We start from the raw sequence: 25623 nt of genomic DNA, 5'->3' as shown, positions 1-25623 counted from the left end.
AAAAATGTCTGCCTGTCTTGACTTGCGCGCGAGTTTTCAGAGAAAGTTCAGGTTTCACCAGGGTTTGGTTACTTACACACACCGCCTCCCTCCAGTGTTTGTGCCGTGCTATAAGTTGAATAAAAGATGCCATTGTTTTCTCCACCCTCATAAAACAAGCCTTGCAAGGAGGTCAATCTCTGGCAAATATGGTAGTCCCCGCGACCCTCGTGAGCATAGGCGGGAAAGAAAATAAATGGATGGATCTTTCTCTCGAGCAATCAATTAAAGTTGTGCTTTCCCACCATCTTGCAGCATCTTGGCGTCAAGGAACTATCCATCCATCCGTACATTTTCTGAGCCGCTTATCCTCACGAGGGTCGCGGGAGTGCTGCAGCCAGTCCCGGCTGTCATCGGGGAAGGAGGCCAATCGCAGGGCACACAAGACAAAGAGCTGCGCTCACGAATCACACTTAGAGGCAATTTAGAGTCTCCGATTAATTGTTGCGTGTTTTGGGGATGTGGGAGGAAACCGGAGCAGGCGCGGGGGGGTACATGCAAAGTCCACACGGGCGGGGCCGGGATTTGAACCCCGGTCCACAGAACTGCGAGGCCACCGTTCCGCCGCCTGAGGAATCAGAATCACTTGTAATCGGCAAGTATGTAACAACACACGAGAAATTTGTCTTCGGCAGTCGGCGTCAGAACAAACAAGACCAAAGAACAAGAGACATCCAGTTCCTAGAGATTTTCCTTCTAAGAGTCACAGACGTGCAAGAGGCAGTCTTCTTCATTTAGTACGGTTAAGAGCAGGTCTACCTACCCCCCCCTCCCCCCCATGATGTGAAACTTGTTCATTTTGATTTAAAAAAAAAAAAAAAGTTGTGATTTTCCGCCATCTTGTGGCATCTCTTGGAGATTACATAGCATGCTGCCAAAGAAAATCTCACAAAAAAAGAGGATACAAAGGTTAGTTTCCATCAGCCCTGACGGTCCTCGTGACATTCCCTAAAGGTTAAACATTTGTCCAACCCGGCAATTATTTATCGACTGGCGACCAATCCAAGGTGCCCTCGCTTCCTAGCCAAAGTCACGTCGCAGAGGCTCGAGCAGTTCTCAACGCCACAGGCGATCAAATCCTAAATATTGCCCGATTGCACGTCCACGTGTTTTACTTTTTTAGAAATCTCTCCTATTTCCGGTTCCGTGCGCTCACCGCCCCTACCTCGAAATCGCAAACGCCGGAGTCGAATACGCGTCGAGCCGGTCTGACTTGACAGCAAACATGACTCTCAGCGGCATGGAATGGCTCCAGAAATGGATCTACGACGCGTTCCTGGCCATCTGTTTCGCCGTCTACCGCTTCGTGTACGAAAGACCCACCGAGAATAAGAGAAGAAGGATCCCGCCGGTCGGCAACCCGCTCCTGGGGGTTTCGGCGACCCAACTCGCCGGGAGGATCCGGCGACGAGAGGTGAACCCCGGCCTCGCTCCAAGAATCTGCGGTCCAGTGCAAATGTCATTTATGCAATCCAAAATCCGATTTATGGTTCTTCAAGTTCAACATTTTTCAATCATAGTCTTGCAAGCTATCATCCATTTTCCATCCTCGTCATGCTGCCGTTTGTGCGTGCAGGTTTCCAGTGTGGAAGTGACGCAGGCTTACATCGACCGAATCCAGCAAGTCAACCCTTTGGTCAATGCGGTGGTGAAAGACAGGCAAGGTTCTTTATTCCATCCCCCATGGACCGAGTGTTCCCCTCTCGTGTCTTCCTTAATCTGCACAAAACAAGCGAGGGCATCGGGAACTGATCGGGGCCGGACGGTGTGCGGTCCACAGCCGCCATCTAGTGGCGATGTGTGCCCGAACCCCAAATTTTTGATCGCGTTATTCAAAACCGAAGAACTGACCCGGTTGACAGGTCGCGACCGAAAATCGCTGATACGTGAACACATGAGATGCGACTCCCGTCCAGGTTTTCCGCCGCACTCCAAGAAGCGGCCCAGGTCGATAAGCTGATCGACGAGGAACCGGGCGGCGAGGAGGTGCTGGCGGATCGGCTGCCTTTCCTCGGCGTCCCTCTCTCGGTCAAAGAGTCCTTCGGTGTCCAGGGTAACGGATCGTCTGGTCTCGCTGAACATTAAGCCAACCCCCCCCCCCCCCCCCCCCCGCCGCCCAAATTTCAAGTTATTAAGAATTGACCTGTTCTCCGACCTTCGCCACTCGCCATCCGAAGGCATGCCGCACACTTCCGGCATCGTGTCCAGGCGAGGGGTCGTGGCGTCGGCCGACGCGCCGCCCGTGGCCCTGCTCAAGAGGGCCGGCGCCATCCCACTGGACGTCACCAACACCAGCGAGGGCTGCATGTGGGCCGAGTCGCACAATCACCTCTACGGCGTCACCAGCAACCCGTACGACCTGGAGAGGATGCCGGGAGGGAGCTCGGGTCAGTGGTCGACCCCCCCTCCCTCGCCCCCCCCCCCCCCCAAACCTAAAACAATTAATGCCCCGTGTCCCCCGTCAGGCGGCGAGGGCAGCTTGCTGGCCGCGGCAGGCGCCGTGATCGGCCTGGGCTCGGACATCGGCGGCAGCATCCGCATGCCGTGCTTCTTCAACGGCGTATTCGGCCATAAGACCAGCGCGGGTAAGTCGATCGGGGTCGCAGGCGAAACCCTTTCTGGGCGGACCGGGCTCACGGTTGCGACGCAGGCGTGGTGTCCAACGAGAACCAGTACCCCCCGTGCACGGGCAGACACGACGAGTACAACAGCACGGGACCCATGTGCCGCTACGCGGAGGACCTGCTGCCCATGCTGAAAATCATGGCGGGACCCAACGCGCACATGTGAGCTGCCGAACCGCCGGGAAGGGTCCAAAAATCTTCAGATTTTTTTTATTTTGCGCAGGTTGTCCCTGAACGAGAAAGTGGAGCTCAAGAAGCTCCGCTTCTTCACCGTCCCAGACGACGGCGGTTCTCCTCTGACGTCTCCGGTCAGCGAAGAACTCAGACAAATCCAGAGGAAGGTGGGTGGCGTGGCCGCGCGCCAAACTGGAAACAAAAAGTGGTTTGAGGGTGGAACTGTTCTTGGACTTGACCCCCGTTTTAGGTGGTGGAGCGCCTGGAAGCGGATCTCGGGGTGTCGATCCAAGAGGTGCGCTTCCCCGAGCTTCGCTACAGCTTCCGGATCTGGGACGCCTTCATGGGTCTCCCGGACAAAGAGGGCAAGGTGCGAGGAGACGCCGTGGCGCGCGCCCCGCGGTCGCCCCGAACCACTCACGTCTTCTCCCGCAGCCTCCGGTTCCGTTCGCCGCGGAGCTGGGAGAGCCCGGCCGGCCCGTGTGGCCCGTGTGGGAGGCGCTGAAAAGCATGCTGGGAAAATCTGACCACACCGTCGCTGCCATTAGTGAGTTTCAACCGTTTGTTTCCCCCCCCAAAAAAATAAAAATGTATGGTCGGGAATCACCTCCAAGCACCGAAATCCCCGTTAGCTCGATGCACCCCGAAAAGGTCTGCGCGTGACGTCCGCAGGTCTCGCCCTTTTGGAGAAGAGGCCAGCGTCCGCATCCGCCTTCCTTGTCGGCGTGAAGGAGAAGCTCCAGAAGGACGTGGAGGAGCTCCTGGGAAGTGACGGGGTGCTTTTTTACCCGTCGCATCCCAGGGTGGCCCCGAAGCACCACCACGCGCTTTTCCGACCGCTTGACTTTGCCTACACTGGTACGCGGCGATGCAAATGATGGGTTTCCTTCCATCGCAGTGAGTTGAGTAATTCCCCAAACCCTTTGTCCTTAGGGATCTTCAATATTCTGGGTCTGCCGGTCACCCAGTGCCCTCTGGGCCTGAATGAGGAGGGTCTGCCCTTGGGCGTGCAGGTGGTGGGCGGGAAGCTGCTGGACCGGCTGCCCCTGGCCGTGGCTCTCTACCTGGAGGGGGCCTTCGGGGGCTGGAGGGAGCCCAAAGCTAATGTCCGCGAGATGAGGATGGTGTAGCGGGGGTTCGGCACCGCGCCCGGCCGTGAACTGCGGGGGGGGGGGGGGGGGGGGGATTGTAAGCGACACCCCCCCCCCCAATTATTTTCTAAACATACCTAGCTCAAGTTCAACCCGTAACTGTACTGCAAACTACAATGTCAAAACATTTCCACTAATAACCCGGGCTAAACTTAGCTCGCTCACACAAAGCTAAGATCTGTGGGTTGCATACACTTCCTTGACACCAATTTCAATTCTACAGGGGAATTATTACCTTTTCCTCATTTAGCGAGTTGCGTTCAATTTGAAAATATAAAATTGTTTGTATCATTGACTGCATTGATAGTTTTTAACTATTTAAAAAAAAAAAAAAAAAAGCTAATTCCAAACGTTTTTAGGAAAGGGGGTCATGTACCCCCCCCCCCCCGGTATTCACAGAGGGCGGGTTTACCGCAATCCCAGCCGACACTTCTTTGTCCGTTTGGCCGTGATTCTGAACATCCGTGGACGGACGAGCTGACATAGAAATGACTGAAAATGAAACGTTCCGAGATGACGATCATTTCCGTACGCACACACGCACCTCATTTCACGTCCACCTGATCACGCAGGACCTCGTTTCCCCCATTTCGAGCCACGTCGCGTACGGTATTGCACAAAATGAACATGGGAACACCACCAGACAAAAAAATGTACTGAAATTATAACGCTCTCTTTAATTGTTTGCTTCAATAGACGGAGATACATTTTTGCCGTAAATAATTCTTCGATCAACCGAGTCAGACGTGATTATTTGATGTTGGTTGGGAATCATTGCCTTTTAAAAACATTTGTTCCAACGGTAATCAACTGTCAACACTACAAATTCTAGAAATAAAAAGACGTTGGTCCTGGACCCCAACAGAGTCGTGGTCATGCTTTGAATTCATTCACAAAAAGGGGTTAACAGTCTGATGTTGCTTTATTTTCTTTCAAATTGCCTGGGAGGAAAAAAAGGTGACCCAAAGAAATTAAAATAATAATAATAATAACAACCCCACAGTGTATCGTCAACCTTTGACTGTTTTGTGGAACAATCGCACAGACGCCAGAGCTAAATGAGAAAGGGGAGCAGAATGAATGAAAATATCGATCCTGTGCAGGAGGAGGAAGAACCTTCTCTCCTTTCGTCGGCCCCCCCCCCCCTCCCGGGTCCTCGTTTTGGCCCCGACGTTGAACTCACGGGCGATCAGCGAGTCGAGTCCGCCGGTTGCGTGCGCCCCTCAGGAGGTGTTGGTGATGGGCTTGTACTTTTTCAGGCGAGTCCACTGACCCGTCGAGTAGTTCATTTCGAAGACCGTGTCCACCAGCATGGTGGTGCTGCCGGTGCCGTCCGCTTTGGGCAGCACCTCCGTGTGCTCGCTCAGCTTGATCTGGATGATGTCACCCTGCTCTGGGCACGGGTTCTCTACGACACAAGGTTTGACGGTTAATCCACGTTTATATCGCCAGGGATTTTTTTTGTCCCCCCCCCCCCCTCCGTACCTCTGTATCCGGCCATAAAGCCCAAGATGAGGGCCTTCTCCGGCCTGGTGACCTTGTTGGCGGTCTTGAACATCTCCTGAGCTGCGTACATCTGGTCCCTCTGAGGAACAGAGTGAGGCCCAGAAAATCATTTTTCAAACAATAAAGTCAAACTGTTGCGGATTTGGAAATATTTGCGGACGATAACGAAATTTCCAGATTTTTGGACGTACAGTAAAGCCTCCGTTTTCGAGATTCTATTTCGCTCGGGACTCAAACGCCCCCGACAAAACCCGGAAATAACACATCATCAGAAAAGTGACACTTTACCGTCAGCGAGAGATTCTTTTTGGGCTGAGGTTGTGGCGGCGTGGGCGCCGGCGCGGGCGTCGGGGTCTGAGGCGCGCTGGGGGGCTGAGCGGGCGTCTCGGGCTGGCCAGCGGTGGCGGCCGCCTGCGGCCCGTTGCTGGCGGGAGTGGAGGCGGGCGTGCTGGGCGACGTAGGGGTCGCCGGGTTCACCGTGGTGCTCGCGTTGTACATCGGCGTCCTCTGCTTGTACTGGCCCGGGAGCGCGGTGGCGGCGGCACCCGCGCCCGCCGTCGCCGACTCCTCCGGTTGGCGAGCCGACTGCAACGTGTCCCAGCCGGACCCGCCCGCGTTCGCTTGAGGGGAGACGAGACGACGCGATGACCCGGGTTGCGGAAAAAAAAGGTCGAAATGGCTTCTTTCCGAAAAGGAGGATCCCTTACCTGGCTGAGCCTCGGAGCTGGGAATGTACGAGGAGGAAGGAACCATGCTGGGCGTTGCCGGTAGGTAGCTGGTTGACGGCAGCGGGTTCTCGTTCAGCGCCCCGAGTTTCTGCGACGCAAAACGACTTTGAGCGCTACTTCGCAGCTACCCCGAACATTTATACATCCAAGACTCCCCCGCCAATACGTAAGAATGGATGATATAGGAACTTTTTTAAAAATGGTTCGAACCCTCCCAAACACTTCCAACGTGATTACAATTATTCGTTAAAAAAACATTCCCGAGCTCAAAATCTGGCATTTGAACAGCCGACGTGTAAAGCAAAACTTGGAAGCACCTGTGCAGACACGAGGCCCGCGGCATAATCCGGTGTGGTGTTTTCCACCACTGCTTCTTCTTTGGCTGCTTTCTCATCCACGTCCGTGTCTACAAAAGGAAACGCGTCAGCGTGACGTGAAAAACGTCTGGACGGTCAAGTGTTGGACTCGGGGTGCTGTTTGAAATGTCATTACCCAAAGTTTTTCGCCGCCTTTTTGCTTCTCTCCCGGCTCCAACCATGTTCAGCTCCTTGATATCCAACAGCTGCAGTGGAAAGGTGAGGGGGAGACGGGGGGGGGGGGGGGGGGGAACTGACTGCTGACTACCACGTTTCTGAACATGTTCACTTTGAAAAACGATCGCTCGAGGGGATCGGAAAAGTCGCCACGTCGGCAACACTGACCGACCGCTGCGCTCGTAAGGATGCGCTTTGAATCAACAGACGTCGTCCTGCGTCCTACCTTGACCCCACGCTCCTTGCGGAGGGGCGTGCGTGCCGGGGCGATGGGTGTTCGGTTGCTGGGGGGGCTGAACATACTTGGAGCTGTGGGGCTGCGAAACGGAGCCTTGGGAATCCCTTTGAGAGGCGCTAAGAACGGGGGGGGTGGAACCAGTTACTGACAATGGTTCCAAAATTCTACAGCGACTGCTTACAGAAATAGATGACGGGACCTTTTAAGTGAGATTTCAGGACGAACCTGAAATCCGGTGGAACCTTCACAGATCCAAATGAATTGGATCTTTTGCAGACTGACTACAGGGATGAGAATTTTCCACGGATTCGCGGAATTCCGAGTTTTTTCAGCTGTAAATGTCATTTTTGTGAAACGTGTGAAAATTGGGAAGGGCGGGGGGCTATTGTGGCTGTTTGGACTCATATTTTAAGTTTTCAAAATGTTAGAATTGCCCTGTATTTACACTGTTAGAAGTGACCAGAGGTCACCATTTAACAATGCGCTTTATTCCAAATTTTCACCGAAGGCGGACATTTTCAGTGTTTTTCCAAAATTGGGTCATTCTCATCCCCGTGACTACCTGTTCAATGTTTTCAAGACCCAACAGCGTGAACTTTGTGCGCGAGAGCGGTGAAGTCAAGCGCGGCCGGCACTCACTGGTTGTGTCAATCTTTTTGACTAAACCTCTCCCTTTGGCGTGAAAAGGCACTCCGGCAGTCTTCTTCAGTTGCTGTGCAGTCTCTGTGGCTGGAACACAAAACCAGTTACGTGACGCGACGTGTACGCTGCGGAGGTTTGGTCCGAGAGGGGGAAAAGGCACGCTTACATTTCTGCAGCAACTCAGCTCTGAGGGTGGCACTCTTGGGCTTCCTCTTCAGCTGGAAATGTTTCACAGGGGGCGTGAGGGGTCCCACAAGTGTGGTTAACGCGCTCTTGTTAAGGTACTGGCACTCCAGAGGAAGCATAGCCGACGCCTCGCACTCTCCGACTACGCCACGGAGAGAGAGCTCAGTTCACAATTAAAAAAAAAAAAATGAATGAAATCAAATCAGGCGGCTCACCTTTCTCCCTGAGCTCGCCGAGGATGTCCTGCACGTTTGGGTTCTGTTCCTCCAAGTCGAGATTGAGGGACCCCGTCTCTGGGAAAGACTTGAGGATGTCTGCCACCATCAGCACCCAAGGCTCGGAGTCCACCGTGGCCAGCTGGATTATCTCCGAGAGGGCCTCCTTCATCTGGCAATAGAGGAAATTGTTTTTTTTTTTTTTTTTTTTTACTTAGCATCAAAGACTCATCACGGGGGTATAACCTTGCATACCTGCGTACTATGACTGAAATACGCAACATTGAGACAAGGGCCCGATCAATAAATCTGATATGAACCCTTTTAAAATATGCTCCCCAACACATTAAAACCAAAATCTTAATATAATTTAAAAAAAAATAGACAAATGTTTGTCTTTGTTGTCAAGTTAGAAAGTACTGTAAAACGGTTCTGCCCATGTCATTTTTGCTGTAAGCATGAAGTGCCCAACACTGTACTTCCGACAACTACTTCAGTAAGTGTGCACTTTTTTCTTTTTACTTTATTCATGATGCGCTCTGACATTTTATGCATTTAAAACAAGTGCCTCGGCTCAATAAAGGTTGGAGAAACGAGGTTGGGAGGATGGTACCGCCCCTTCGATCGTGTCACACCACACAGTCTGAACGACAACGGACGTTCGCGGGATAAATGCCAACAACTGGTGGACGAGGTCGCGTCGACGTTACTTTTGGAAAGACAAAAGGGGGAGAAACTTCTGGTCTTCTGCTCGATTCCCCTCATTTCGTTTCTCGTCATCGTATCGCGTTGTTGGAAGCTAGTGTGCTAATGCTAAAATAGCTTATTACTGTTATATTGTGCGGTCAAAAGGCGCGTTGGGGGTTAAGTAAAACTTTTTTTTTTTTTTTTTTGGTCGTTTAAAGGCAGCGTTGACTAGGATAAGTAAAAGCTCCAGGATAAACCGGGAAGGGGCGCCCACCTCGTCCACGGTCCGCCGGGGGAGATGCAGCATCCCCAGGAGCAACTTGAGCTTGACAGGCGGCGACAAGCTCGAGAAGCACAGGCGTATGTTGTCGATGACGGACACGGTGAGGAGCGACGCGATGCTCGGCGGCGTCCACAGCTCGTCCGTGGAGCCCAGTTTGTTGTGAAGCCACAGGCCAGTGTCGCTGTCCTTCATCGACGCCATCTTGGAAAAAGAAGTGTTTTGAGTTCGGGCATTTTAATGGACTACTAAGAAAACGCCAGTCAGGACCCCGCCCACATCTGCGGACGCCATTGAACAACACAAATTCTTTGTTTTTCGTTTTTTTCCCCTTCCAAATATTTCTGATTATTATGCTACAAAGTGTCAGGAAACGTCACCTTGTCATCTCACTCATTACCTCAAATGAAAAAAATAAATCAAATTTACGAGCAGTCTTATTCCTCCATGGGGAACCTTGCGCATGCGCACACACGGAGGACGTTTTTTTTAGATGTAACTTTATTGACAAACATCAGTTTCGTATTCAGACATAAAAACAAAGGGATAAATACTTGTGGTGCTAAAATCGACGGTGGTGTTTTCTAATGACTTTTTACACTGTATTTTAAAGCGATATCTGTACCTTCATTCATTTCTGTATTCCTCCTCCTCTGCGGCAGTATATAAGTGCAAGACTTAACTGGCATGTCATTGCGAACAAAGTCTTGTGACGTCATTTGTTATTCATCACCCAGGTCATTTTTAACAATTTGTCAGAAAGAGAGAAAACAAAGGTTGATCTCCTTACAATTTACAAATCTTTAAGATTCAAAATGTGTTTGATGAGAGCCTAAACAGCATAGAGTTTTGTTATTAAATAAAAATGCTTTGGTTGACCCCAAGAGGGAAAATTCAGATGTTATAAACAGCACACAATATTAAGATATAAGAATAATGAAACGTATGAAATCCGCAGTCAAGTTGGTTGCACTTTATGACAACATGTATTGTTAAATGAGAGGAAATGTAATTTTTGCTTTTGTACTGATGTACATTTCAGTCTACATTAGTACTTTCACCCAAGTCAAGGAATTGAATAAATACAGAATATCTGACTGTGACGCTGAAGTGTGAGTACAATCGCCACATCCGTTTCAAATGTACAGATATATTTGACGGAAGGGGGTGGGGGCATTTAGGATTTTCGACAATTCGGACAGATACTATTTTCGAATGAAAGTCCTTTTTAAGAGCAAGAGTCCTTTTGGACGTTCCTGGAGGGAACTCGTGGGGTCGTCGCCCCCTGATTGTGAGCCGTGCGCATGCGCAACCCCTACATGAAAAACATCTTCACGGGCATTTGGCGCTGACCTGGTGTTCCGAATTAAATACCGTCGACAGATTCGGAGTAGCCGAACCAACCAAGCCCGCAAATCTCGCTTCCGTGCAACTAACGACCGTAAAACAACACGCCCAGGTTGCAAGATGGCATCCGGAGGGATGATGCAGGCAGCGATGCTCCTGCTGGCGGCCCAGCTCGTCCTGTGCCGCGGCGGTGCCGCAGATGTGCACCGGGAGACAGGGACCGTCATCCCCGCAGAAAGTAGGTGCTTTTCATCTCGTCTCAATGACGAACCACTTGGGGGAAGGGTGGGGTGGGGGTGGGTGGGGATAATAATAATAATAACTTGCATTGGTGAGCGTACTCGCTTTACGACTGATCTCCGTCGGAACGGATGACGACGTAAAGTAACGTGCGGCGGGGGAACCAAATCTGTTCAAGTCGATGTTGGGCCATTTTCAACTGGACCGAAACGGACGGACCTAATTTCAGTGTCGAAAAAAACGGGGCACACGAAAACCGAGGTTCCGTTGCACACGTCACGATGGTGATTATATATTTACAGGAAGCCGCAGTCATTACAGCCCCGCCCCCAACATAACTACAATTTGGCTGCAGACAAAAATGTGTTCGACAGGCCTGTCTTAGTCTGTCACTAACCTATGCCAATGTAATAAAGCCATAATTACAGTAAATATCCCAGTCAGAAATACAGTACATTTTAGTGTGAAAAACACTCATGGTCCATAAATAACAGAGGGTGCAGTGGTCAGAGAGCACTTCTGCATGACATATTTTGATGCAAGACTGTACGAACACTAAATATTTGGATAGAAATAAAACACGTCAAAGGTGTTTGTAAGATGTTGATGTCTGATGACGTTATGACTGGAACAAAATATAGGACTAATAAACCAATGCCGTCTCCTTCGCAGGTCGCCCGTGCGTCGACTGCCACGCGTTTGAGTTCATGCAGAGGGCCCTGCAGGATCTCAAAAAGACCGCCGTCAACCTGGACGCCAGGGTATGGAGGACCATCTCGTCCATCGCATAAGAATATTATCGCGTCCGTGCGCCGTCATCCTTCCGCGTGTCTCCATACAACAGCAGATAAAGTTTGAAACTCTCCAAGGTGTCATTTGTTTTGAAAAGTGAACTATCGGTGGGCAGAGGTGGCAAAAGCCACTGTGATGCGCCTTTGACCCCCGTCGTGTGGTGTTTTCTGTGCCCCAGACGGAGACGCTGGTGCTGAGAGCGGAGGGGAGGGCTCTTTGCGACTGCATGCCCAGCTCGCTGCGCTGAAGCCTCGCCGCGGCGGAACGCCTCTTCCAAAAACATCCCACTCGTGTACAGCGATTCTAAACTCCCAAAACACAGCGGACACTTGATTTGAAGCTCCTCCCATCTCTATCACGCTTGGAAGTATTTGGGGGAAAAAAACAAAAACAAAAAAAAAAAAAACACATACAGTGAAGAAAATAAGTATTTGAACACCCTGCTATATTGCAAGTGCTCCCACTTAGGGGTCTGAAATTTGTCCACTGTGAGAGAGATCATCTAAAAAGAAAAATCCAGAAATCGATTTATTTGTGTGATACAGCTCCAATCAAGTATTTGAACACCCAAGAAAACCGACGTTAGTATTTGGTGCGTGCAGTAGCCCTTGTTTGCAATGACAGAGGTCAAACGTTTCCTGTCGTTGTTCACCAGGTTTGCGCACACTGCAGGAGGGATTTTGGCCCCACTCCTCCACACAGATCTTCTCTAGATTAGACGGGTTTCTGGACTGTCGCTGAGAAACATGAAGTTTCAGCTCCCTCCAAAGATTTTCTATTGGGTTTCAGTCTGGAGACTGGCGAGGCCACGCCAGAACCTTGGTACGCTTCTTCCGGAGCCACTCCTCGGTTTTCCTGGCCGTGTGTTTTCAAATACTTCTTTTTCTTCGCTGTACACACACAGTTGTCTGAATCCTTTTCAGGAAATTGGATTTTTCTTTGGGGTGGGTGGGTGGGGGGGGGGGGGGGGTTGAGAAAAGAATCCACTCATATTTGTTGGACTTTCCTTAGCACAGCACTGTAGCATGAATTCACAGCACCTTTTTTGTAAAACGTAGAGTCTATGTATAGATTTTGGGGTGACACGAGTATTGATATGTAACCATTGTTTATCCACGCTGCACTGTAACATTCGGTGGAGGAATGTGACAAGTGCGTGTGTTACTGTCACCGCTGTAGGTCCGTGTACAAATCAAATAACGTGAATTATTATGTGTGTGGGCGGTGCAGACAGGCCAAATAAAATGTGCGTACTTACTGTTTTTTTTTTTTTTTTTTTTTTTTAATGTGATTGAGTTCTATTTTGTTCATGAAAAACATTTACTCTAGTTCCGGCGAAATTGAACCCAAATTGCGAGACCTCAAGTCGACCACTAGAGGGGCGTCACGAGACAAGGATGGAAGTCATTTCGCAGCGAGGCGCCATTGCCCCTCCCTGATGGATGCAACGCAATGGATGCTCGTGAGGGGAAATACATCTCGAGCTCTATAAATAGACCCATACAGTGAAAAACTCAAGCGCTTTGGCGGCAACAACGTCAAACAAGCGCTGTCAAAGTGAATTGAGGAGTTTCATTTGGACAAAACTAGTGCTTTGCTGCCATCCACTTCCCTTGACATGACATAATGAAAATATTTTGAACTTCTAGCACATGATCAAATACGTGAACCTTCTGTTAGTCAGTGAGGAGCGTACTTACTCAACTTGCTCACATTCTCGGTGCCCTGTGATTGACTGGCGGCCTTCTTGTGCGCCGCCTGTTCAAGTTCTTGTTGAAAATTGACGCAGTAGTGGTTGCATGTACCTACTGGAAGGCAGCACCGGTAACCAGTTGGAAACTACACTTTGCATAGCCGTGTGTCCAAACTGGATCGCACTGGTACAGGTAATAGTGATGAAAGGTGAGGATGCGTGGTGTGTGTTTGAAGGAGGGAGAGAGAGATAGATAGAGAGAGAGAGAGAGAGAGAGAGAGAGAGAGGGGTTGTGGTGGTGGGGTGTCACTGTATACGTACTTGCGTAAAAGTGGCGCGGGGGCGTGGAATCACTGCAGTGCACCAGTCATCTGATGGCGAAGGATGCGCAAACGGGAACCACCTGAGGGCAACAAAGCTCCTTATGCATCGGGGCTTTTCCAGCCCCTCAATAAGGATCATGAATATCAATTTAAAACACACACACACACACACACACACAAAAGTGAGAAATCCTGTCAGAAGGAAGAATAACAATTTGAGTCCGTTACCTTTGCGCATCCCCTAGTGGAGCTTTTTTTTTTTTTTTTTTTTTTTTTTTTTTTAGTAACGCATGGTGGGCGGTTACATTACACAGTAATCAGAGTATGAGTACAAAAAACATGCCCTAATACAGTCGTGGTCAGTAGGTCAGTAGTGTTCATTTAATAACTCGTCTCCGAAATTGGAAACTTTGCATCCTTTCCTTCATATCGAGGCAAATACGCACACGCAAGCTGCGCGATAGACCAGAGCGAGCTTGGGGGTGGGGGTGGGGTGGGGGTGGGGGGGGGTTGAAAGCGTGTCTCTCCTCCTCCATCAGCATCTCACGGTTTCCACCAATCGCGGCTAGGAGCGGACATCCATCTACACGCCCTGCCCCGCCTATAAATACAGTCGGTGGCAAGCCGGCAAGCCTCGGTCGCCGGAATCGCTCAGAGGGTTGCAGTAGGACCCCCCCCCTCCCTCCCCCCCTTTCTCCTCCTCCCTCGTCTTCTCCCCATCCACCGTCTCTTCTTTTCATCATTTGGATTAACTTGCAAGAGAAACGCCGCGCCGTGCTCGTCCGAGAGAGGGGGGGTCTACTCGGCCGGCCACTTGGATGCATTGTTCGTCTCCCAAAATGGTTTGCGAGACTAAAATAGTGGCGGACGAACACGATGCTATACCGGGGAGCAAAAAGGAGCCCATGATGTGGAGCGCCGGCGCCACTTCGTCCGCGTCCGTCGAGGCCAAGGACGTGAGGCGGGACGCAGTGTTCATCCGCGAGTTCGAGCGCGGCGACCAGGAGGAGGTGCGGCGCATCTTTTACGAAGGGATCATGGAGAGGATACCCAACACGGCGTTTCGGGGGCTCGGCCAGCAACCCCAAACTCAGTTTTTGTACGTGCTTCTCACAGGTAAGCAAGAGCCCGCCCTCCCCCCGTTCGCCTTTTCACGCATGCGCGCGACTCCAAACGTGAACAATTCTACAGGTGCGTGACGCACCGCGTCGAAATTTGTTGCAACAAAAGAAATGGGCGGCCGCACTGCGCATGCGTGGTAACCGCAGGCTGAGGCCTGCCGATGAGGCGACGACACGGGCCGAGCCTGACACGAATGAGAACATTTGCAACCCCGCACACTAAAACACACGCGCACCAAACAAAAACACCTCAATTCACAGCCCCTTTTATTCCGAATCGGGTTTCAAGTCACAGTTCCAAAGATGTCGCGCCCCCTGCCGTCAAAGCTGCGCATTCACTCCAGCATGGCCTCACGCTCACGACCTGTGCGGTCTGTTTTGCCCACCCAAAAAACGATGACATGGTTCTACTGTGGATGGGTCGGAATCCTAACGAGGACAAGCGGGACGAAAAAGGGATCAAAATTGACGTATGGGCTCAAGAGCAGGGACAGGAGGGGTTGTTTTCAACACCGCTATCATTTGAGATGCGAATTGGACCCAAAGAGGACTCGCATTGTAGAAAACGGACGCACGGATTGATGGTCTGTGTCTCAAACTTGTGATTCTCTCTTCTGACAGGTTTCCTTTGTTTTTCTCCCATTTATCCGCAGTGATGTGCTTTTTCGTGACCAAATCCCTGATGCTGACCTGCTGCGCGCCGCTCGCGCTCATGGGCGCGCGATATTACTACAGCGGGAAAGTCATTCACGGTTACCTGGACCACGCCCTGCACACGGACATGGCCGACATAGAGGCGTATTACATGAAGCCCGCAGGTAAGACTCCAGGATGAGGGTTGCTCTTATTGGACTCACGCGAGTCCGGCTACACCACCGGGTTCTTAGAATAAAGGACAAATAATCATAATGATCATGATAAACAATGCACTGCACCGGCATTTTTCCATCTTAGTTGATTGGGGGTTTTCATCGGCCTCACGCACAACAAGAAAATAACTTTAGCGGGAAACTTTGTGATGAGGTTTGAGCCCCAAAATAAGCAACGCATGCATTTTGCTATTACGCAGGAAATGGTTATCTCTGCAGGTGTTGATTCTAATTTTCTTGGTGATGCACAAACCTAAAAGTAAGGCAAAGTGTTATGACCTCAAAATGTCATTTCGTTAAAAGAAAAAAAAAAACTCATTTTTTTTTTTTTTTAAATTGTTCCAAACAGGAACTGACGATATCATTGAAAAGCTAAAAAAAAGAATTCAAAAGTTCCCAACATGTTCCTACTTTTGGAGTGTATCAGCGCTCACCATTTCCTCCCCGGTGGTGTTCGGCCCGGTTGACTTCACCATTGCCTTCCACCGGGCTCCTTTCTTGTCCTAATACGAAAAAAAGATGGAAGGAAAAGATGCTGAGTTGGCACGGCTGGGTGCGCTCGTGGAAACCCGCGCCAAAGGAAAACATACCAGCAAGGACGCCCTTTGAACTAAAACTAATCAATAAAGTTAAATGAATCGATAACATCGATGAGTCGCCCAAACCTAACCCCAAAAGAGAAATACATTTTCCTCACATGGGTCGCAAAAAAAAAAACAAGGTTAGAGTCCGGGCTGATCCGCCAGCGGCAGACTACGAAAAGCTCGCGGACGGGGAGTCGCCCCGACAACCGGAGAGTACAAGAGTTTCGATATGTTGCCAAATGTTCACCCTTGTTGCTTTTACTGCAGTTTTAATAAAGCCCGCTTTTCATAACGGGAGGAAGGCGAAGCCGCTCGTTAATAATTCATTGCCGTCTCCGGCTTTGACCTCCACGAGCTGCTGCCGCTCCTTTTGCTGCTTGAATCAATACAAAACAATCCGGTGACGGTGCAGATCAAGGCCTGAGAGAGCATGAGAAACGGGTCACATTTTACATCTTGAAATAAACAACAAAGCAAAACAGTAGCATGCACACAGGAAAGTGTCGCATGTGTATAAATGTTTCCACAGAAGCTGGTAAAAGGAGGGAAGGGGAATGGACAGACGGACAGACGGATGGATGTGGCCTTTTCTTCACTGGCCGTCTTTCCTCCCTCTGATTTATTCCTCGGTTGGAGATCAACATTCTCAGCGTCCCCTCCCCCCCACCCCCTCTCTTCTCTCGTCTCCATCTGCCCCTCCCTTGCTCAGGATGTGCCCCCCTCCTTGCAGCCATAATGGGTCCTTTCAAGCCTGCGGAACCACACATTTGTCTTGTAACACAAGACGTGTCACAAAGAAAGATCGAGGGACGTTGAGTATGTGTTTGCATTCCGGGACAAGCGGTCTGTTCAAAGGGCAGCTTTCTCCAAAGTCACCATCTTGAGCTTTTTTTTTTTTTTTTTACTGTCAAGCAAACTCGTAAAAGTCTGCTTAGTTCAATCCAAACATTGCAAAATGCCACAGATTTTTAAAAAAAAAAACACACACAAAAAAAACCGTCAGCGTGATTGTTTTGCAACTGTTTGAGCGACAGTTATTTGATCACAACTGGTGGAGCAACACATGTGGACAGACACTGAACAAATGCGCACTGTATTATGCCCAAAGGAGCAGGCACAGTACCCGTCCATCCAAAGCAAAACCGTTTTATTCTTTACATTGCATAAAATTACATCTTTTATATATTTTAATATCATCTAAATATTTATATAATATATTAATATAGTTTACAAAACTATGCAGATTTCTTTAGAACACATTGCAATTTTGGTATTGGTATTTTCTCAAATTTCATTGGAAAAGATGATTTGAAATATGAACGTCCAGAGTGATTGGAGTTGGGGCGCAGCACGGAATGAAATGTGGAAGTCAAGGGACCGCTGTGTTTTTTTTCTCGATTCGAGTCCAGTACGTGTGCGTGAGTACCTTTTTTTTTGCCACGTGTGCCTCGCCAGGTTCCTGCTTCTGGGTGGCAGTGCTGGACGGACGCGTCGTGGGCATCGTGGCGGCGCAGGGCCGCGAGGACGACAACGCGGTGGAGCTGCGCCGCATGTCCGTGGATTCTCGCTACCGCGGCAAAGGCATCGCCAAGGCCCTGGGTCGACGCGTCCTGGAGTTCGCCGTGCGCAACAACTACGCGGCGGTCGTCCTGGGCACCACGGCGGTCAAGATGGCCGCGCACAAGCTGTACGAGTCACTGGGTTTCCGACGAACTGGCCAGAGCGAGGACTACAGGCTCCCCGGGATGAGTCGCTCACCGGCGGAGAGGCTCTTCTTCCAGATCCGGTACAGCCGGTACCGCCTGCAGCTCCGTGAGGAGTGAGAGGTAGAGAGAGATGCAGGAGAGAGAGAGAGAGAGAGAGAGAGAGAGAGAGAAGAGAGAGAGAGAGAGAGAGAGAGAGAGAGAGAGAGAGAGAGCAACCGCCCCTTCCTCTCCTCTGACGGCTTTTATTTATTTGAGTTGACATCATCAATAACTTTAAAATCACTAACATTTATCATCGCCAAACAATTCCATTGTCGTTGCATTTTGTCCCATTGTTTCACATTTCAGATGATCCCCCCCCCCCCCCCCTCCGTTTGTATATAATTCATCTTTTTTTTTGGTACCATTCCGAATAGAAACTGGCGGCAGAATTTCTATTAGCCCCATTCATCGGTACGACTTGGCGCGGGGGGGTGGGGGGGGGTCTCCCTCCGTCAATCATATTTGTGCGCGATTGTGTGCATTGTTCACACGTGACACTTTACTAACGCAGCGAGCGAGAAAAATTCAATACGGCGAGCCGTCATTCAATCACCCACGCGCAAACGTTTACGCTGCAAATACTCCCAAGCTCAACTATGGGAAGCCGAGGAAGAAAAATGGATGAATCGCGAGAGCGCTTGGAGGGGGAGGTCGAGGTCATCCTCGGCTGAGCTGCAACACCGGGGCGGCAGCGGCGTAGACAGACAGCGGAATCGCGACATGAACCCCAAATTGCGCAGCTAGCCGACGGAGGGAGGCTGAAAAGCCCAACGATCTGTCAGTCCTTTGAAGGCACCGTCTTTTGCCGAGCAGTGGCCGTAGCTACGCGGAATAAACGAGAGCTTACATATCACTCTTCAGAGAGAGAAAAAAAAAAAAACAAAAACATGTACATGCGTCGTGGGAAAGTAGTAATTGGCATGTTCTACCTCCATCTGGAGGGATTTTACCTACACATGGTCCATTTGGAACCTGTTTAGGGGTCTCGCATACTTTTTGCTATTCGCACTGTCCCAACTGAGCGTTTCGCGTCATCTTTTGTCACGCCGGTCAAGGAGGACGGAGACATTTAATATGCAAAACCAAAAAACAACAAAAGCGACATCTCGAGGGTGGCGTGTGACAAGACTGGAACGGTACACGATTTTGTACTTTTTAACCGGCGGCAGCGCGGGGGAAGCGGTCAGATCGGGGGTCAGAATTTCAGCTGTGGTCTTCCTGGGTGGACTTTGGATGTTCGCCATCATACCCGGAGAAAAGCCACACGAGCGCAAAGGGGGGCGGCGGGGGGTGGGGTGGGGGGTTGTCCTATATTCCAAACGCGCGTGCGCGGGGGTGAGTTGAAAACACACGAACGCCATCACGCGCACGTAATATCGCATATATGAAATGCCTGCTGGGCAAAGACACAACGACAAGCAATATTTATGAATCTTCAGCACAAGAAAAGCAGAGCAAAGCCAGCGATGTTCACCCACCCCAAAAATATGTCACCATATCTTTTGTAAGACAAATAAAGAAGGGGAGACTAATGAATGGGGGGGGGGGGGGGACAAAACAAAACACAAAAACTTCATAACATAACCGTCCTTTTCTTCCCACCTCCCATTTCACGAGTCCGCCTCCAACTGTGTGCCCTCCCCTTTGACCTTTGACCCCCCCCCCCCGGCCTCGCCCATTCCCACCATTTCATTTCTGCACGGGCCGCACGGCGTTGCCGCGCTGCTCCGACGACGTCATGTGATGCCCGTCGGGGCGCATGCACACACACACACATGCACATGCACACGCACACACACTCAACTCTTATGTGTGTGTGTGTGTGTGTGTGTGTGTGTGTGTGTGACATCTCGCTTGCCAGCCCAGCGAAACGCAGAATGCAAAAGCAATGCAATGTGGCATGCTGGAAAAAATAAATATATAGAAACATATAGATTTATATATGCCTGCTATATATACATAATTATATAGAGACATATGAAAATGTGTTCCTTTTTTTTTGGGGGGGGGGGGGGATGTGTGACATTTGCATGTAATATCTTCCTCAAATTGTAAAAGGGGGATTTCCTCGGAGGACACAATTTCGAGCGAAAGCGCTTTCGACGGCGTGCGTTCGGTCCGCGTGGCACGTTCGGCCCAAGTCAAATCACGAAATAACTCGACACGCGTCGTCTACGTCAGCTCGAGCGAACAAAGCGTTCCCTGGTTTGTGATTTGTACGGGATTGGAACGTCGTCCAGTTCAAAGTCGCGGGCGGTACGGATGTTCCTCCGCGGCGCCGGGTCGAGCCGTTTCCGCCGCGTGCCGGACGACGTTTCGCACGCTCCTCGTCGTGAGGGGAACGCTCACCGCGGGAAATTCTGAACAAAGCATTCAGATTGCCTTATGCAGTGAAGAAAAGAAGTATTTGAACACCCTGCTGCATTGCAAGTGCTCCCAATCAGAAATCAGGGAGGGGGTCTGAAATTTGTCATCGAAAAAGAAAAATCCAGAAATCACAACGGATGATTTTTTTTTTTTCACGATTTATTTGTGTGATACGGCTGCAAATAAGTATCTGAACACCTGAGAGAGACAAAAAAAAAAAACAACAAACAATGTTAATATTTGGTCCGGTAGCCTTTGTTTGCAATGACAGAGGTCAAATGCTTCCCGTTGTTGTTCACCAGGTTTGCACACACTGCAGGAGGGATTTCGGCCCAGTCCTCCACACAGGTCTTCTTGAGATCAGACAGATTTCTGGGCTGGGTTTCAGCTTCCTCCAAAGATTTTCTATTGGGTTTAGGTCCGGAGACTGGCTAGGCCACGCCAGAACCTTGATGCGCATCTTCCGGAGCCCCTCCTGGGTTTTCCTGGCAGAAAAAGACCCCCACGCTTCACAGTAGGGACGGTGTTCTTGGGATAGAACTCATCATTCGTCTTCCTCCAAACATTTTGGTCCCATCTGACCACGTAGCTTTCTCCCTTGAGTCCAAATGATGGTCGGCAAACTTAAGAGGGGCCTTGACATGTCCCGGTTTAAGCGGGGGGAACGTTCCGTTGCCATGCAGGATTTCAAACCATGACATCCAATACCGATTGAGATTGACCGTCATGTTTAGCTTCTTCCGTTTTCTAACGATTGCTCCAACCCCCCCCCCCAAGCTGCTTGGCAATTTCTCCGTCGCGCCTTTCCAGCCGTGTGCAGTTGTTCAATTTTTGTCTCTGGTGTTCAGAGCCCTCCACATGGTTTCTACGCGGGAGAACTTGCAATATAGCAGGGTGTTCAAATACTTATTTCCTTCGCCGTACGAGTAAAGTTCAAACGACTTGAAAGGCCTGCGTAGCTTCGAGGTGATTTGGAATTGTCAAGTGCACTAACTCTGATTTTTCAAATGTGTTGACTGCAACCGATTCATAGTAGAATGTAGAAAAAGGTTCAATATGCAACTTCAGAGCGCGTGGCGATGTTGCGCTGGGGTACAATTTGTTTGTTTTTTTTTGTTCCTCTTGGTTGCGAAGGTATGCTGCATCGAGACTCCTCCCGTAAGAGGAGCCCCCCTTTTACCAGACTCCTTCAGATAGCGGGCGCCGAGACGCAAACTGCCAAAGTTCCCATTTTCAAGCCTCCGCAGCGGCCATATTCAAAATCCGCCTGCTCAGCAGTTTCCCCATTTGTACTCCAAAAGAGCGCCGCAGAGGCTGCGTCTGTGCTTTTTTTTTTTTTTTTTTTAAACTCCCGACGTTGAGCTTTCGTCTTTAATTTGACGTTTGAGGGGGCGGCAAGAAGTAATAAAGAAGAGGCGCGCTTGTACATAGCTCCGTTGCCGCCATTTTTGCTGACGCGTTTCATTTAGGGCAAGCTGTCATTTCAATGAGTTGCGCCTCCGGGAGAAGACTGCGACGTGGAAGGCGCCAAGCCTCTGGGGGTGGGGGGTGGGTGACGAGGACCTGGACTCCCTCTCTCAATCTCTCTCTCCACCTCTGGAGAAAGAGCCGGCTTCACTGCGGCTGACCCCAAAAAAGGACTCAGTCCGGACTCCGGACCGAGGCCGCAGGTGCCAAGAACACTTCAGCACTCGTAGCACAACCGTGTCTTGTCTTACAGTCCAGGTTTCGATTGCGATCCGGTTTTTCTTCGTCCGCGGGGATTACCGATAAAGTTTGCATCCCGGACCGGTCATCAGCATTTACCCGAGACGGCGTCGCGTGGTGTATTCCTCGTACTGACCGACGGCTGTTTTTCAGACGCGGAAAACCCAACGCCAAATGTGACCGTGACTGCTGCATTTTCATCCTTTCTGGGGCGATATTTTGTCATATTTTGGTTAAAAACCCCGCCCACGTGCCATCCGATTGAGCAATAAAACCAAGTAGGCAAAAGTGCGACATACCGATTTTATCAGAACAATGCTGCAATGATGATATTTATATCCCTTACACGGTACTGCACATGCTTGAGACTTAAGTGGTGTTTAATAGTTCAACGATGTGATTTTTTTTTTTTTTCCTTCTTTTGAACATGAAAGTTCACGTAAACGGTACCTGTGCATACTTGTACAAATGTCGATAACCGAGTGGTGGCGTGAAAGTACGACGGCGCGGCAGGCGGCACCCCGAACGTGGAAAAGTCGCTCGATCGCGACCAAAAACGCGGCAAAATTGGGACGCGTTGCTCGCTTGGAGATTCGTAAAAATCCGCGTTCGTCCTTTTCGTGTAAATAGCACTTGGGGTGGGGGGTCGGGGGGCTGGGGGTCTTTTTGCTTTTTTTTTGCCGGCCGGAACAGAAAAACGTACATTCAATGACTTGCAAATTCTATTTTAAAGATGGACATCGAGGGCACCGATTCCTCAGTCACGATGATTGATCGCTTTAAAGTGAGCCAGCCTTCCTTCCTTCCCCCCCTCCCCCCTTTTTATTCCTTTCCTTCCTAAATCCCTTCCTCCCCCCTTCCTTCCTCCCTCCCTGCTTCCGTTAATTCCCTTCCTTCCTCCCTCCCTCCCTTCCTTAATTTCCTTCCTTCCCCCCTGCCCCCTTTTTATTCCTTTCCTTCCTTCCTTCCTAAATCCTCACTCCCTCCCTCACTTAATTTCCTTTCTTCCTCCCCCCTTCCTCCCTCCCTCCCTGCTTCCGTTAATTCCCTTCCTTCCTTCCTTCCTCCCTCCTTAATTTTCCTTCCTTCCCCCCTGCCCCCTTTTTATTCTTTCCTTCCTTCCTTCCTAAATTCCTCCCTCCCTCACTTATTTCCTTTCTTCCTCCCCCCTTCCTCCTTCCTCCCTCCCTGCTTCCTTTAATTCCCTTCCTTCCTTCCTCCCTCCCTCCCTCCCTAATTTCCTTCCTCCCTCCCTTAATTGTTCCTTCCTTCCCCCCTGCCCCCTTTTTATTCCTTTCCTTCCTTCCTCCCCACCCCTGCTTCCATTAATTCCCTTCCTTCCTCCCTCTCCCTCCCTCCCTCCTCCCTTAATATCCTTCCTTCCCCCCTGCCCCCTTTTTTTATTCCTTTCCTTCCTTCCTTCCTAAATTCCTCCCTCCCTCACTTAATTTCCTTCCTTCCTCCCCCCTTCCTTCCTCCCTCCCTGCTCCGTTAATTCCCTTCCTTCCTTCCTTCCTCCCTCCCTCCCTCCCTCCCTTAATTCCTTCCTCCCTCCCTCCCTTAATTTCCTTCCTTCCCCCCTGCCCCCTTTTTATTCCTTCCTTCCTTCCTAATCCCTCCCTAACCTCACTTATTTCCTTTCTTCCTCCCCCCTTCCTTCCTCCCTCCTCCCTGCTTCCATAATTTCCCTCCTTCCTCCCCTCCCTCCCCTCCCTCCCTCCCTTAATATCCTTCCTTCCCCCTCTGCCCCTTTTTATTTTCCTTTCCTTCCTTCCTTCCTAAATTCCTCCTCCCTCACTTAATTTCCTTTCTTCCTCCCTCCCCCCTCCTTCCTCCCTCTCCCTGCTTCCGTTAATTCCCTTCCTTCCTTCCTTCCTTCCTCCCTCCCTCCCTCGCCTTAATTTCCTTCCTCCCTCCCTCCCTTAATTTCCTTCCTTCCCCCCTGCCCCCTTTTTATTCCTTTCCTTCCTTCCTAAATCCCTCCCTCCCTCACTTAATTGCCTTTCTTCCTTCTTCCTCCCCCCCTTCCTCCTTCCCCCTGCTTGTCCATTCATTCCCTCCTTCCTTCCTCCCGCCCCTCCCCCCTTTTTATTCCTTTCCTTCCTTCCTTCCTAATCCCTCCTCCCTCACTTAATTTCCTTCTTCCTCCCTCCCTCCCTTCCTTCCCTCCCTGCTTATTAATTCCCTTCCTTCCTCCCTACCTCCCTTCCTTAATTTCCTTCCTTCCCCCCTGCTCCCTTTTTATTCCTTTCCTTCCTTCCTAAATCCCTCCCTCCCTCACTTAATTTCCTTTCTTCCTCCCCCCTTTCTTCCTTCCTCCCTCCCTGCTTCCGTTAATTCCCCCTTCCTTCCTCAATTCTCCCTCCCTCCTCCCTTCCTCCTCCTCCCTCCCTTAATTTCCTTCCTTCCCCCCTGCCCCCTTTTTATTCCTTTCCTTCCTTCCTAAATCCCTCCTCCCTCACTTAATTTCTTTCTTCTCCTCCCCCCTTCCCCCCTTTCTCCCTCCCTGCTTCCATTAATTCCCTTCCTTCCTCCCTCCCTCCTCCCTCCCTCCCTTAATATCCTTCCTTCCCCCCTGCCCCCTTTTTATTCCTTTCCTTCCTTCCTTCCTAAATTCCTCCCTCCCTCACTTAATTTCCTTTCTTCCTTTCCCCCTCCCCCCTTCCTTCCTCCCTCCTGCTTCCGTAATTCCTTCCTTCGTCTTCCTTCCTCCCTCCCTCCCTCCCTCCCTTAATTTCCTTCTCCCTCCCTCCCTTAATTTCCTTCCTTCCCCCCTGCCCCCTTTTTATTCCTTTCCTTCCTTCCTTCCTAAATCCCTCCCTCCCTCACTTATTTCCTTTCTTCCTCCCCCCTTCCTTCCTCCCTCCCTGCTTCCATATTCCCTTCCTTCCTCCCTCCCTCCCCTCCCTCCCTTAATATCCTTCCTTCCCCCCTGCCCCCTTTTTATTCCTTTCCTTCCTTCCTTCCTAAATTCCTCCCTCCTCCTCACTTCCTTTTCCTTTCTTCCTCCCCCCTTCCTTCCTCCCTCCCTGCTTCCGTTAATTCCTTCCTTCCTTCCTTCCTCCCTCCTCCTCCCTTAATTTCCTTCCTCCCTCCCTCCCTTAATTTCCTTCCTTCCCCCCTGCCCCCTTTTTATTCCTTTCCTTCCTTCCTAAATCCCTCCCTCCTCTCACTTAATTTCCTTTCTTCTCCGCCCCTTCTTCCTCCCTCCCTGCTCCATTAATTCTCCTCCTTCCTTCCTTCCCCCCTCCCCCCTTTTATTCTTTCCTCCTTCCTTCCTAAATCCCCTCCCGCCCCTCACTTAATTTCCTTCTTCCTCCCTTCTTCCTCCCTCCTGCTCCTTAATTCCTCCCTCCTCCTCCTCCCCTCCTTTAATTTCCTTCCTTCCCCCCCTTCCCCCTTTTTATTCCTTTCCTTCCTTCCTCCTTCCTAAATCCCCTCCCCCCCCTTCCTTCCTTCCTCCCTCCTCCCTCCCTTACTTCCTTTCTTCCTCCCAAACTTCTCTCCCTCCGTCCTACTTCTTGTCCTTTCCTTCCTTCCTCCTTGAATTGTCCCGTCTGCTTGAATTCCAGAGATGTCAAAGGAGATTTTCCCTCAATTTTGGCATCATCGAGATGCCCTGTCGTGATTGCGCCCCCACCCTCGTAGTCCCCCCCCCCCCCCACGCAATGCAGCCACGCTGTTCGGAGGCAGCCGGGGTCAACCGGATGATGGCTGCGATAGAGGAATGGAAGGAGGGACTAGCTGATGGATGGTGGGACGCGTGAACTTTGGGGGATGGGACTGAGGGAACTTTGTAATTGGGGGGCCGGGGGGGGGGGGATTCGAG

General features: G+C 50.6%; 4 protein-coding genes and 1 long non-coding RNA gene across 6 annotated transcripts; 3 read left to right on the top strand and 2 right to left on the bottom strand.

Moving 5' to 3' along the window:
• The first annotated feature begins 829 nt into the window (after positions 1-829).
• faah2b (fatty acid amide hydrolase 2b) lies at positions 830-4297 on the top strand. The gene is made up of 11 exons (XM_061808055.1): positions 830-1453; positions 1616-1698; positions 1956-2092; positions 2217-2426; positions 2505-2624; positions 2690-2825; positions 2887-3004; positions 3088-3207; positions 3273-3384; positions 3510-3695; positions 3771-4297. Exons 1-11 carry the CDS (start codon positions 1265-1267, stop codon positions 3965-3967), a joined length of 1608 nt encoding a protein of 535 aa, XP_061664039.1. The 5' UTR covers positions 830-1264; the 3' UTR covers positions 3968-4297.
• Positions 4298-4645: 348 nt separating this feature from the next.
• On the bottom strand, positions 4646-9497 carry nelfa (negative elongation factor complex member A). Of its 2 annotated transcripts, XM_061808054.1 has the most exons (12): positions 9404-9497; positions 8998-9207; positions 8037-8208; positions 7802-7963; positions 7633-7722; positions 6982-7109; positions 6715-6784; positions 6540-6628; positions 6202-6310; positions 5783-6114; positions 5474-5573; positions 4646-5396 (listed from the first exon to the last, which is right to left on the bottom strand). In XM_061808054.1, exons 2-12 carry the CDS (start codon positions 9205-9207, stop codon positions 5212-5214), a joined length of 1647 nt encoding a protein of 548 aa, XP_061664038.1. In that variant the 5' UTR covers positions 9404-9497; the 3' UTR covers positions 4646-5211. The 2 variants fall into 2 exon arrangements, with proteins under 2 accessions (XP_061664038.1, XP_061664037.1); XM_061808053.1 differs by lacking the exon at positions 9404-9497 and having other exon boundaries at positions 8998-9343.
• A 160-nt stretch (positions 9498-9657) lies between these two features.
• nicol1 (NELL2 interacting cell ontogeny regulator 1) lies at positions 9658-12302 on the top strand. The gene is made up of 3 exons (XM_061808061.1): positions 9658-10588; positions 11263-11351; positions 11561-12302. Exons 1-3 carry the CDS (start codon positions 10471-10473, stop codon positions 11627-11629), a joined length of 276 nt encoding a protein of 91 aa, XP_061664045.1. The 5' UTR covers positions 9658-10470; the 3' UTR covers positions 11630-12302.
• Positions 12214-17538, bottom strand: LOC133494345 (uncharacterized). The gene is made up of 5 exons (XR_009793268.1): positions 17399-17538; positions 15823-15891; positions 13397-13478; positions 13083-13190; positions 12214-12319 (listed from the first exon to the last, which is right to left on the bottom strand). It is a non-coding gene; the product is annotated as an uncharacterized LOC133494345 (long non-coding RNA).
• nat8l (N-acetyltransferase 8-like) lies at positions 14046-18995 on the top strand. The gene is made up of 3 exons (XM_061808057.1): positions 14046-14514; positions 15173-15337; positions 17428-18995. Exons 1-3 carry the CDS (start codon positions 14217-14219, stop codon positions 17793-17795), a joined length of 831 nt encoding a protein of 276 aa, XP_061664041.1. The 5' UTR covers positions 14046-14216; the 3' UTR covers positions 17796-18995.
• Positions 18996-25623: the final 6628 nt, after the last annotated feature.

The sequence above is a fragment of the Syngnathoides biaculeatus genome, chromosome 21 (assembly GCF_019802595.1).
Source record: "Syngnathoides biaculeatus isolate LvHL_M chromosome 21, ASM1980259v1, whole genome shotgun sequence".
Classification (NCBI taxonomy): Eukaryota; Metazoa; Chordata; class Actinopteri; order Syngnathiformes; family Syngnathidae; genus Syngnathoides; species Syngnathoides biaculeatus.
Note: the sequence above shows the minus strand (reverse complement) of the source record. Positions and strands in the feature narration are given on the sequence as shown.

Excerpts from the sequence above, each read along its gene's own strand:
- faah2b (XM_061808055.1), top strand. The coding sequence starts at position 1,265 with ATGACTCTCAGCGGCATGGAATGGCTCCAGAAATGGATCTACGACGCG. Across the intron at positions 2,625-2,689 it reads CGGCCATAAGACCAGCGCGG|GCGTGGTGTCCAACGAGAAC; the intron begins GTAAGTCGATCG and ends GTTGCGACGCAG. Across the intron at positions 3,208-3,272 it reads TCCCGGACAAAGAGGGCAAG|CCTCCGGTTCCGTTCGCCGC; the intron begins GTGCGAGGAGAC and ends CTTCTCCCGCAG.
- nelfa (XM_061808054.1), bottom strand. The coding sequence starts at position 9,207 with ATGGCGTCGATGAAGGACAGCGACACTGGCCTGTGGCTTCACAACAAA. Across the intron at positions 7,723-7,801 it reads AGCTGAGTTGCTGCAGAAAT|CCACAGAGACTGCACAGCAA; the intron begins GTAAGCGTGCCT and ends TTTGTGTTCCAG. Across the intron at positions 6,785-6,981 it reads GCAAGGAGCGTGGGGTCAAG|CTGTTGGATATCAAGGAGCT; the intron begins GTAGGACGCAGG and ends TTTCCACTGCAG.
- nicol1 (XM_061808061.1), top strand. The coding sequence starts at position 10,471 with ATGGCATCCGGAGGGATGATGCAGGCAGCGATGCTCCTGCTGGCGGCC. Across the intron at positions 10,589-11,262 it reads GACCGTCATCCCCGCAGAAA|GTCGCCCGTGCGTCGACTGC; the intron begins GTAGGTGCTTTT and ends TCTCCTTCGCAG. Across the intron at positions 11,352-11,560 it reads CCGTCAACCTGGACGCCAGG|ACGGAGACGCTGGTGCTGAG; the intron begins GTATGGAGGACC and ends TCTGTGCCCCAG.
- nat8l (XM_061808057.1), top strand. The coding sequence starts at position 14,217 with ATGCATTGTTCGTCTCCCAAAATGGTTTGCGAGACTAAAATAGTGGCG. Across the intron at positions 14,515-15,172 it reads TTTGTACGTGCTTCTCACAG|TGATGTGCTTTTTCGTGACC; the intron begins GTAAGCAAGAGC and ends ATTTATCCGCAG. Across the intron at positions 15,338-17,427 it reads GTATTACATGAAGCCCGCAG|GTTCCTGCTTCTGGGTGGCA; the intron begins GTAAGACTCCAG and ends GTGCCTCGCCAG.